The sequence below is a fragment of the Olea europaea genome, unplaced genomic scaffold, assembly GCF_002742605.1.
Source record: "Olea europaea var. sylvestris unplaced genomic scaffold, O_europaea_v1 scaffold3160, whole genome shotgun sequence".
Lineage (NCBI taxonomy): Eukaryota > Viridiplantae > Streptophyta > Magnoliopsida > Lamiales > Oleaceae > Olea > Olea europaea.
In genome coordinates, this window is record NW_019250399.1 from 87,033 (window position 1) to 100,223 (window position 13,191).

The window sequence follows — 13,191 nt, forward strand, 5'->3', positions numbered from 1 at the left end:
GTGGAGTATCACCATTTAATGCAGCCGATGGAGTCAAATTTATCAGATAACAGGCAGTTACAACGGCTTCACCCCCAAATGACTTAGGAACCCCAGAACTTAACATCATGCAGCGCACTTTATCTAGTATGGTCCTATTCATTCTTTCTGCTACCCCGTNCACATATACTTCACCGTTTTCGGTATTGGAGGTAGAGGATAACACATTTACCTCATCTCTTTCCTTAACCTTTTGTTTTCCCTCTTCTTTATGACAGTCTTTTATAAAATGCCCTGTGCCTTCACAGCCATAGCATTTTCTAGTCTTAGTTCTAGACTTTGACCTAGGTCTACCATTTCCCTTCTTTTTCCAACTATTACTACTTGATTCGCCACTACTTTGGTATCCATCATGACTGGCTTGCCTAAATTGAGTTCTACCCCCGCATCATATGCAACTCTCCACTCCTCCTATCCTTTTTTCAGCCCTCATTTCCATCTCCTTACTCCTAAGAGAATCTACGACAATTTCAGGTGTTAACGTGTCCCTACCATACTTAATGGCATTTTTAACTTCTTTATAAGAGTCCGGGATTGAATTGAGCAAGATAATGGCCTTATAGGTTTTAGACACGGCCTCGTCACAATTGACAATATCTTGCATCAATTTGTTAAATACATCGAAATTGTCGTTGAGATCCTTTGAAGGATCCATTTTAAAGCTGAAGAATCGTTCGAGTAGGTAAAGTTTATTCGGTGTAGATTTAAGCAAGTATAAGTCTTCTAGTCTTTTCCAAAGTTCTTTGGTGGTTTTTAGTTTTCCCACTTTTCTTAAGACAGCATCAGACAAGTGTAATATTAGTGAGGTATAGGCAAGCTCATCGGCTTCCTCTTTTTGTTCTTTTGAGATGTCAGGTGCAAAATTGCCTTCATGGCTTTTGCTTTTGTTGGACTAATATGCCTCTCATCTTTTGTTACCAGATAGAGAAGTCCCCTTTACCGTTAAATATTCCCAAATCAAAATTATGCGTTGTCATTGGTTAACACACTAATTAAACCACACGAAGTAGTATTGGGAAGCGTGATAAGGTAATATCTTGTTAATTCTTAGCAAAAATAACAATGAACCTAAACGCTACGTCCACCAAGAAATACCAAGCACTTTAAATCAAAAGAACAAGCACTCAATTAACGCAAGTAATCCCAATTCTAGCACAAGCAATGGTTACCCCTTCACAGTAACCCCAAAACCTAACGATCACCCCACACGATGATCTTGCTATTGCTGAATTTAAATGGATTAAGCCAATTTAGCATAGCGGACCTATCTGAGTCCGTAGAGTGGAGAAAAATGAGCTTGCTGTTCAATTTCAGTCAGCGTCGCACCAGGGGCAAAATCGTCCAACTTTTTCTGTGTAACCTGAAACACAAAACAAAGTATATCAGTGCGTTCAAGGGATTGAAACAAGCAAGTTACCTGAAGACAGCTTCGCTGGACTGCCGCCCACGCGCCGCCGCCGTCGCCTCCACCTGCTGGTAATGGGTGTGGCCTCCATTTGTCCAACCGAGCTTTGGTTTGTGAGTAATTGAATAATTTCAGATTCGGTTTCTATGTTGAATGTCCGAAAATCAGCCGATTTTGAGCCCTTTTTTGCTACCCAAGCTCTGATACCAGATGTTAGGATCTTCCTCAAGCTGCTCAAAGTGATTTCCGGGCTCAGTTAACCATTAAACATCGAATTTAACACCAAAAACGAGAGGAGGGCCGACCGCCGGGTTGCTTGTATTCCTATGGTTGCTATTGCTCTTTTGCTTGTTGTTTCTTCCACACACTTAGGATGGATACCACACAGGTAAGAGTCACAAAGCCTCAAGCAATAGGTAGAGATCAATCAACAGGATGCACAAAGAAAGAAGAAGGAAAACTGCCTCTCTCTCTCGGGTTCTCTCACGCACGGCTTCAACATATGAAAGGGAGTTACCAATTTATAATAGTCCAATGGCCAACTTAAAGTAAGTCACAATATGGTAAGTAGGCTCGACTAGGGTTAAGTCCCAATAGCACACCAACGAGCCACAAAGATTATTAGCCCTCCAATAGGTAAAGCAACGTTAGGTCGGGTCATCCCATTATTCGGTGTTGATTTATCGTTTAGTCATTTATGTCGACTGATAAAACTGGTTTTCATCATCGCCCGGGAGGTCGTTTGACAACATGATGTCTAACAAATGATTTCATCGGAGATCGAACTAAATCATCTATTTTTCACATGCCCCAACAGCTGTGTCATAGAAAAACAATGCAACATAAAGATTCTTCCGGCCATCTCCACCTCCACCATTCCAGACGCCATCAAATGAGCAGTTTCTGTACGGGCAAGGTGCATCAAGTACTTCTCCAGTCAATGCTCTGCATCTCCATAGGCTTGTTCCAGATAATGGAGCCGATACATTATATATCACCCCAGAATACTTGTATGTCCCTTTTGAAAAAGAATCAAGATCGTGCATATCAATTATCGTTCAATATAGTTACTAATCATGACTGAAATTATCAGATGATGGATCAATAACCATCCTCAACGTATAGCTGCTAATACAATATAGCGTACGAACTTGTTTGGGCCGACGTTAAATACCTAAAATACATACCCTTATAACCATTTGTGACACATGGATTGCCATGGCCACCAGAAAGCTTCAGGCTTTGAGCTCGAGCTGCTTTAAGTCCGTAGTTCAAGTAACTGATGACAATTTATCAAGCATCAATTGTATCTAGTCGCGTATAATTTTAAACCGAGGAACGTTGGAAGGAGAACTAGGACACATTTGGAGAAAGGAGACCTGTGAGAATAAACGTAATATGTTCTTCCAACAATGTTCTTTTCGAGAACATAAGCATCCTTTGCCACGGGGGCGTTGGCAGCACTTTCCTTTGCGATAGCATAAGCCATCTGCACCGATCCACCTCCAAGATCGATGACACCAACTGTGCTCGAGTATTTTTTGCCTAATGTCCCTAATAAATAGTTTATAGCAACCTGCAATTTCATAAACAATGCAAGAAAATTATAGGCTGTGCAGACTCCATATATATATAAGATGTACTCTACTTAAATAGATAGCATTCATCTCGAACTTACCCAAAGATAAGCACCTTCCTCTGATCCTTCAAGAATAGACACCCACTCTGCCTTGTACTCCAGGGTGCTTTCCTTCTTAAAAAGCTCTCTCACCTTAATATCCAAAAAGGGAGAAGAGTTACGCGAAAAGATTAACAAGCTCTTCCAATATTAATGGTGGCAAGGACTCGTAAATCAGATAGGCAATGCAAATTGATATAAGTTCAGAACGTTGGAGTAAATAGAAACAAATCACATCTATTCATCTTTGATGTAAAACAGATGGTCAAGTGGATTGAAGAACGGTTGGACTAAAAGGGGGTAAACTGCAGATTGGCGTTAGAACTCCAATTTAGACCCATATTACATTTTCGGAAAGAGAACAACGAGTCGGCCTGAACTCACAGCTTTGCTTTGACATATGATGGATTTTAGCCAACCCAAATTCATTTAGGACTCGAAAATTGCTTTTCAAATTTTAATGCTATTTTGATCATTTAATTTATTTTAAAATTACTTTGAATTTTAGTGCTTTTAAACTAGGTTTTCATGTGGACCCTTACAAGTAAAGGGTTAATTCTTTGTTTTTTGACAGTTTTTGAATTAATAAAACATCTTCAGTTTATTTTTCATTTTCTTGTGGATTCTAGATTTTTGTTCTTAAGGTTTTGAGCTGCGTCAATCTTATTCGTTCAACAAAAGAAAGGAAGGAGCAGAATAAACAGCTTCCAAAATTCTTTCAGCTTCATCCCGTCCAATAATCGCAGTCCTGCAGTGGCCTGTGGGCAGTAGATTGTCATTTAAGATGTAAAATCCGAATCAAACAAAAAAGAAAAGAAAAAATAAAACGTATTAAATAGAGAGAGACGAGGTACAGACTCCGAGTCTGAGTGGTGTTTTAAAGTTCAACTGTTTAGGCACAGCTGCTTCTGCTTTCTGTAGGAGTGGCCTTAACGAATCAGCAGCTGCCTTAGGATCATCCGCGTATGAACTTAGACCTGGTGTCGTCTGTATTACGAATATCAGATACAAATCCATCGCAACACGTACAATACATTGGATATAGCATACCATAATATACCATACCGTGACAAGAAGCTCGAAATCTTTGCCGACACGAAGCAGATTCAAGTCTTGATCGAACCTGAAGACATGGACTCTACTGCCAGTACTTCCGGCATCAAATATAACAGCATAATTATCAAACCCCACGCTCAGTATAAGGCCATTGAAGGAAAACTTGCGGCTTAAACCAGGGAAGGAGTAGACAGGAAGAAGAAAGATTAATGCGAAGAGAATCAAGAACCATGGACTGCTTCTTCCCTTCACCATCCTGTAACTTTACCTATCTAGCTTCTTCTGAAACAAGATTTAGGATCAAAGACAAATAGTAATCAAATAATATTAGTTAGAGTTTATCAAATGCACCACAAAAAAACGTGGAATCAAATTAGCAAATAATGATCACCTGCTGAAATAATTGGTGTTTGTTGGTATGTGTATGCCTTATAAATACATTGATACAATGATACCTACCTTGTACGAAGAAGGGTTTTCTTGTCAATGGAAAATATGTAAGGCAGGTATCAATCCATTTATTAAAGGTTGAACCCCAACCAACCTTAAGAGCCCCTACCGTTCCACCCGTAGAGTTTTGTGAGGGAGGTAAATCGTGGGATGTATTCCAACATGTCAGGGAATAAGAGCTGCCTGTACACTGCGCCTACAGGGAATCTAATTTCATGTTTCAGGAATCGAACTTTCACACTACAACTGCCAGTAAGGCGTGAGATAACATCACTCCTATTATTTGCACTACTGGACTATGCCTCAGAGGGCGTATCAATCCATTTATTAGGCATACACAGGACCAACAAACACCAATTATTTCAGCAAGTGAGCATTATTTGCTAATTTGATTCCACATTTTTTTTTTCGTGGTGCATTTGATAAACTGACATATACTCCCTAAAAATAGGTTTAAAATGTTAATTTAAAGATTTTTTTGAGCATAATTTTAAGGGTTGGCCTTTAAAAATAGAGAATATCTTATATTTAAAAAGTCTCTTTGATATACTCTAGTTTAATTTAGAGAGTGAATTTAACTTTCAAATTTGAAGAGCGAAACTCAATCTCTAAAATTAAATACAAAATAAATCAACTTTCAATTTTTTATTTTATTTTGTTAATATTTTATTTAAGATTTAAAATCAATAAAGTTTAATTTATGTCTAAATATGCTTACATAATTAATGTTCATAATTATGCTACAACTATCCATATTTATAATTGAGAAATAGTATACTATCGTATTCGTCTTATGTGGCATACATGTGGCGGTTAGTGATTTGATATATTAATATAGTAGTTTTTTATTACTTTATGCAATAATCACTAACCACCGCATGTATGTTACGTATGGCGATTATGATAGTGAGAGATTGTAAATAGTATTATTCTTTATAATTTATTATCATATTCATTAGTAATCCTGTTATATTTTATGGAAGTTAATATAATATTATTTGTTATCTTGTGGTGTTGAAACTTAAAAGACATTTTCTATTCCGATATTTTTAATTCTACAAGTGAATATAAGGGTATTTATACACCTGAAACTGAACTCTAATTCATATACTCTTGTATCTTTATAAATATTTTTTGTTGTATTTTACTCGAGAAGAACTTCTTTGGCTTCTTTATATGTCTATTTCATGAATTAAAACAAATTAAAAAGTTCATGAGCCAACTCGGTTCGGTGAAGCCTGAGCCAAAAGCTCGAGTTAAGCTTTCAAATTTCGGCTAGGCTTTGGCTCGGTTCGGCTCGAGCTAAAGAAGCTCAAGTTTTCTTGAATGGGTCATGCACGAGCTACGAGCTGGCTTAGCCCGACTTATTGATGCCCCTAATCTTCGAACACCAAAAAATTTAAGGAAATACTTTTGTAATCCAAGTAAACAAGTCAACCAGGCTTGTTTAATATAAAACTCACAGGTTAACTCGGTCAACGACGGGTTAACTTGTTCAAACTCGATTTTGACCATGTCATTTGCATTTCTACCAAATTATTCTACCAGGCCTAGTCAAAGGCTCAGGTCGCCGATTTTCCCGTCGATCTAGGCCAGCTTTTTGTAACTTCAGTTTGCAATATCAACCCTTATGTCTCCATCTAATCTAAAACTTAACAATTTGTTTCTGTAATCATCCATTTAGCCCCCCAACAAATTCCATTTGCTTATACAAATCCCCATGAAATTATTTAATTAATTTAAGTTCTCTTTTTTTTACTTTGACTATAATAAGTGCTGTGTAACCATGACTGGCGACTGTCAAACTTCCATGTCCAAAACTAGGTGCCACAAGTTGCTATTGTGTTTTCGAAGCAATAAACCTTTGCTTTACAAAGCATATTCCTTGATGTCGTTTCAACCTAAAGACCTTGGATGCGAACATATTTCATATGTCGGATAGATGTTGCCACTTAGAACTACGCTTTTAGTCTACTTTTCAATGGCATGCCTGGGACATAGGATGACATTGTTTCAATTTATTTAAGGTCATCACAGACTTGGGACATCTGGGATTGACACCTATTAAGTTTGACCTATGAGTAGTTGAGATGAAACCGCGCATCGGCATCCAATGGAGATCACATTTTCCATTTGAAAATATAAGCTTGCACTTTATATCTTTCAAAGGTAATGCAGTTTTACACTTCTACAATAAGTTGTTTGGTATTTTCTCTTTAGCCAAGATTTTGTTTTATTCACATCTATTGCCTCTTCCCACACTCATAATTTATTCCACCGTTGACTAATTTGAGCTTCGGAGTACCCGCAGTCACCTTCTCCACCGAGGCCAGATGCATTTAACACCTTGTTCAAATATGTAGGAACCTAACATGTAATATGTAGTGAAATCGAAATCTGTTGACCCTGTGCTCTGTCAAATTTCAAGGTCAAATGCTATTTGTATGAAGTATAATCTGCAAAAGCACGTTTTTGGCAATGGAAAGTATATTTCAATAATTTATCATCGAAGTCCAAATCACTTGGTTGTATTCATTCAATGTCACCCCAAAACAAGAGACCCTCATTCCGTAACTTTGGTATTGGCCCACTTGTTATCATCCAAAAGATATTTGTAGGACCTCTAAGTCGTAACTGGTCCACCCATATTTGTCATCACACGAAGACGAAGACGAAGACGTATCTCTGTACAAGCCAGTAATTTTGTATTTTGCATTCACGTCAATCGTACGGACAGAATACACTTCTCAAATCTGGTGTGCTTTACAAGGAGCAAGTATCCGAGGCATGAAACAAGCCAGTCCAAAGGGAATTTTTCGACAGGCGCCACATCGACCCATGTTTGGACAATTCCCTGTCCCAGTAGCACGCCTCGTCCAAAGTTGCTATCTGTCTATCACTCATAGAGATTAAGCAACACGAACCATCACATCACAACATTTAGCAACACAATAATATCCGACACAACCGCCTCGGCCAGACGGCCATTCTATCTGATTCAGCTAAAAATCAGATTTCTATAAAACTCGATAAAATATGTGTTTTAAAACTTATAAAGTCAAGAGACCCACAAATTTGTGACTGAAAATGAGTTTTAAGAAAAAATGATTTTTAAAAAAAATGAGGGCCAAACAAGACTAATATCACCTAAAATTTATTGGATTTTAACAATTTAAGTCACGTTACCATGTTGCTTTACAAAGCAACTTAACAAGCAAGTCCTAACAGATCAAACTTTTTGCTATTACAGTTCGGAAACAACTAAATTCATCTTGATTAATTAAAATGAATTATATAGTGATAACAAATTAGAAGTGCGCACTTTTTATTGCAAAGAAGCTCCATGGAGTGTCACTCAGTGGTGAATATAGATGCAGCCACCCTCTGGGGAAGTACCATCGATTAACCACAATGATCTTATAACTGTTTATAGACGAAAAGAAAAGAGCTTGTTACTTTCCAGCTCAATAACTCGACTAAGGAAGACGGGTCAAGCCAGTCGAGAAGGAGAGCATTTCCTTCACTCTTTAGCTCCTTTGTCTTAAATCTCAAGGACTCAACTGGAGCTCAATAACTCAAAACAGATTGATATGCCCCTTGCTCTACTTCTTCAAATAGAGATCTACGCCAAGTCAAGTTCGAATGAACAGAGGGACCTCACCCAGTAAAAAAATTTCTAGAAAAAGAGCAATATTATGCTAGAGAGAATTTTCATAGGTCCTGTCTTGTATGATATTCAAAAGATCTCAAACGGAAGCAACACAACAATACTGTCAAAAAAAAATTCAGGAATTAAGTATGACATAGTTTACACATTACGTAGCAAGACAGGTTTGTTTGAATAAGGTTCCTGAACATAGACATTCTTCCTTCGGTTAATTGGAAGGAATAGCAGATGCCTCTGTAAACAAAGGTAATGTCAAATTCAATTCAGCACCAAGGAAATCATTAATATTGGTAGCTATATGCATTCAAACATTATGCTTCCTTCTGATCTTTCCTTTGCCATGATGCTTCCGTTTGGCAATCTTGATTTTCTTTTTCAGCTTTTTACCGATGGGTTTCAATGCTTTCAAATTTTGATTTCCATCAGTCATCTCCACATCTGCTAACCAGTGTACCCAATATTAATATCAGTATACAATAATGATGAAGAAAAGTTTACAAACGAGCGACTATATACTTGCTAACCATCAAATGTACAAGCAATCAGATTATCTACAAATATAAGTTGTAGCAGTTCAGCCATGAATCAACATGGTAGCGAATCAGGGAAAAGTTCCTAATATTTTCAAACAAGTAAACTATAATTGTAAACGATACTCTTCATCAACTAGATGCTCCTCTGCAAACTTAAATTGCAAAAATCTCCACCATATAACTTCAATACATGTTCGTACAAAGAAAGGAGGTTATAATTTTAAAAGAAAAAACCTTAGAACATTTCCAAGACTCTTTAGAAGTGATATTCTTGTATTTTAAAAAGTTAAAGCTTTAATAGGTTTAAAAAACTTTTTAAAATAGGAGTGTGGATTAGTCTCTCTACATTTGGAGAGTCAGGCTCACTCTCCATTTGTATTTTTTTAATGAGTGTATTTAATGAAATTGCAAGTGTCAATCCTCCACTACTTAATTTATTTATATTATATTAAATATTTTAGCTATTGACATCTAAAAATATATATTAGTTGAAAAATAAAATAATAATAATAATAATAAATGATTGCAGGAAAAAATTAATATAAAGAGCAATAAAAAAGAGTTTGTTGGAGTATATTAAAAAGTTTAATTAGCAAATTTGAAAATGCTATCTATTATGACTAAGATGCTCTTAAAAGACAAAATGCCTTTTAAGGATTAACCCTCAGCTTTCCCCAGTGCCATCTCTTAGCCAGGGGAGGGATCTTCACATTGGAGAATTGAGCTGTAGTTCAGCCCAAAGTTTAGGGATTTTTTCTTTTCTTCTTGTTTTACAACACAAAATTGACTCAAATTCTTTTTTAACTTCTTAAAATTGGCTTAAAGAAATATCTAGCCACACCAAACATGAATTAGCCTCGCCCAGCTCATAAATTTTAGCTTGCCCTAACAAAGGTTCTAGCTTCACCCTTGCGCTTAACCTTATACAAGACTTCTATGAACTAAAGATTATACATTTTCTGTACCATGGCAATAACAAGTCCGGAGAGAATATCTGAAGAATATGGGAAAATCAGGATTGATACTGACAATAAAATAACAAATCCACCAAAGAAAGAAACTTCTCATAATAAATTAGATTGGATATGTACCAAAAAGTTTAGAAATTGAAACGAAAGTCGAGTGATAGTAAACGAAAGTAAGTCAAAGTGAGCACGAAACAACAAAAATGTGAGGAAGCAGAAATACGCACATATCTAAATGAATATCGCGAATCAGATTGCATCAATCAATAACTAAAAAAGGTAAACCCCACAAAAGAAAAGGAGGGAAAGAGAAAACGGTACCCGTGTTTTTATCAATAAAAGAGGTAGTTGAGGCGGTGACATCCATATTGCTGGCGGAAGTGGTGGGAGTGAACTTTACGGGTAGCTTGGGGGCGGCGAGGGCGGCCTCCTGGGCGGCAAGCTTGGCGGCGGCTTTCTTGTCGTAAATGGGTTCTACGAGCTCTCTCTTAATGGCCCTCAGCCTCTTCTCCCTCTTCGATCTCATCGATTTTGCCATCTTCTCTGTGTAACCTGTATATTGTGTCTCTTCGGCAAATTTCACAGCCTCGCCTGATTGTATAAGATTTGCTTTGCCTTTTGTCTGGTTTTGTTGAGCCCTAAACCCTATGCCCTTGTTTTGGCCCCATAGTAATTCTTAGACGGGTTAATTGTTACGATGGTAATTGAACTTAGATCCATATCGTTGATTGATCACGAAATTTAAAATATTGAGTTTTTTATTATTAAACTTAAGTCAATATTTTTTATTGCTCATTGAATTTAGTTTCATGTCTTTGATTAATCATTAAAGTTTACAATGTCAAGTTTTGGTCACTGAATTTAAATCAATGTTTTCAATTGCTCACTGAATTTAGGTTTATGTCTTCGATTGCTCACTGAAATTTAAAATGTCGAATTTTGACCACTGAACTTTGAAATATATTGTACGTTACTCACTGGCATAACTATTAAATTTTAAAAAATATCGAATTTACAATTAGTAATTTATAATATTTTTCAAAGTTTAGTAAGTAATGTATAATACTTTTCAAAGTTCAGTGAGTAATATACAATATTTTTTAAAGTTTAGTGACCAAAACTCGACATTTAAAATTTCAGTGAGCAATCCAAAACATGGACCTAAGTTCAGTAACCAAAACTCCACATTTTTCAAAATTCAGTGGTCAAAACTCGACATTGAACTTAGGTCCATATCGTTGATTGATCACTGAAATTTAAAATGTCGAGTTTTTTATTACTGAACTTAGATCAATATCTTCGATTGCTCATTGAATATAAGTTTATGTCTTTGATTGGTTACTAAAGTTTAAAATGTCGAATTTTGGTTATTAAATTTAGGTCAGTGTCTCCAATTGCTAACTGAACTTAGGTCTATGTCTTGGATTGTTCCCTGAAATTTAAAATGTCGAGTTTTGACCACTGAACTTTGGAATATACTGTACGTTATTCACTAACACAACTATTGAATTTTAAAAATATCAAATTTATAATGAGTAATGTATAACATTTTTCAAAGTTTAGTAAGTAATGTAAAATATTTTTCAAAATTCGGTTAGTAATATACAATATTTTTTAAAGTTAAATGACCAAAACTCAACATCTGAAATTTCAATGAGAAATCCAAGACATGGACCTAAGTTCAGTGACCAAAACTCGACATTTTTCAAAATTCAGTGGTCAAAACTCGACATTTTAAATTTTAGTGACCAATCAAAGACATGGACCTAAGTTCAGTGACTATTGAAACAATTAACTCTTTAACATGTTCTACAAAATTATTATAAAAAATAAGAAAAAGAGAAGAGTGAATAAAAATCAATAAACTAATATATATTATAATGAAATATCAAAGGCCTATATTTAGAGGGAATGATTAAGGATATAGTGGTAATAATTTGTAAGGTTGTAAGGGTACAATTTTCATTCACTAATAAACTTACAATTTACAACACTCTGCATTGAATGACACATTACAAAATATTTACCTCGTTAAAACCTTGTTTAATAAAAAAAATAATGGGACAAAAAAATCAAACGAAAGGAAAAGAGTATAACTATTTTGGAGTATTAAAAATAAATGTTATTTCATTAATACATTACTAATAAAACCCAGTAGGATAAAAAAAAAATAAGCGAAGGAAAATGAGTATAGCAACAACCATTGATGTTGATTGTTGAAAATTATTGAGTCGACGCATTGCAATCATGTGAACTAATTTCTTGAATGTAGATGTTGGTAGTGTTTTTGTAAATAAATCATCCACATTGTCACTTGAGTGAATTTGTTGAATATTGATATCATCATTCTTCTGAAAATCATGTGTATGAAAGAATTTTGAAAAAAAAAATAATATATATATATATATACACTTCCTTCTGTTACCTTTAAGTTGAACAATAGAAGTGGAATTGTTTTCATACAAAACTGTTTGGCTATCTTTTGTTGAAGTTAACTCATATGATGTTTGGATATGATGGGTCATGTTCATCAGCCCTACACATTCTCGACTTACTACATGGATTGCAATAATTTCATAATGATTTGAGAATGTTGCTATCAATGATTTCTTCACAATGAGATTTACAGAAAAAACTATATCTAGTTAAGTGCAGTTTGCAAGATAAGTTAGTGCTCCAATTGCACTAAGATATGATACTTCAAAATTAAGAACATTTTCTCGATCTTCAAGTGGACGAATTAGATCTTTTTTAAATAATGATCAACCGATTATGGGTGATGCCAATGAATGTGCATTATCCATATAAAAAGTTTTAAATTTTTTTTTGTATATGTAGAATTTTTTTTACAGCGCCTCCTTAACTTTATTGATAGGCCCTCATTTTTGGCGAAGAAAAATTGTCAAGTAGTTGAAGTAATAAAACTCAAAACAATACAATCAACGGATTCAAAAGGAGGGACAACCAATAGAATCTAAAACAAAATGACATATTGAAGTCTTAATGAAGTCCCTAATATGGGTAGAAAATTAAGAGCGTACAACTGTACCCATCTTAACCAACGAGTTAGCAACCGAATTCGCCTCTAAAGACATGGGTGACTTTTAAATCAATGAAGCCTGCCAGATCAACAATATCATCCCAAACCTGCTGAATAGACCAAGGAATAATACCCAGCCTACTAAACCAATGACTTGGTAATCAGTTTCAACCCATACCTTTGAAACCTACAAAAGATATCAATAATACAAACCCAATTTCAAAGTCATTGCTTCCGCCATGTAATTAGTAGCTACCCCAAGAAAATGAGAGAAGCAAAAAACAAATTTTCCTCTCCAATCTCTAAGCACCTCACCACAACCAGCTCACTGGGATTACCACAACTAGCACCATCAATA

General features: G+C 35.5%; 1 protein-coding gene and 1 pseudogene across 1 annotated transcript; both read right to left on the bottom strand.

Annotated features, from left to right (window-relative positions):
* The window catches only part of LOC111385424, a 7,891-nt pseudogene extending 3,368 nt beyond the window's left edge, over positions 1–4,523 (bottom strand).
* Positions 4,524–8,321: 3,798 nt separating this feature from the next.
* LOC111385425 lies at positions 8,322–12,846 on the bottom strand. Its single transcript, XM_023009807.1, has 4 exons — positions 12,843–12,846; positions 12,219–12,434; positions 10,115–10,468; positions 8,322–8,733 (listed from the first exon to the last, which is right to left on the bottom strand). The coding sequence occupies exons 1-4, from the start codon at positions 12,844–12,846 to the stop codon at positions 8,600–8,602; spliced, it is 708 nt and encodes a 235-aa protein (XP_022865575.1). The 3' UTR covers positions 8,322–8,599.
* Positions 12,847–13,191: the final 345 nt, after the last annotated feature.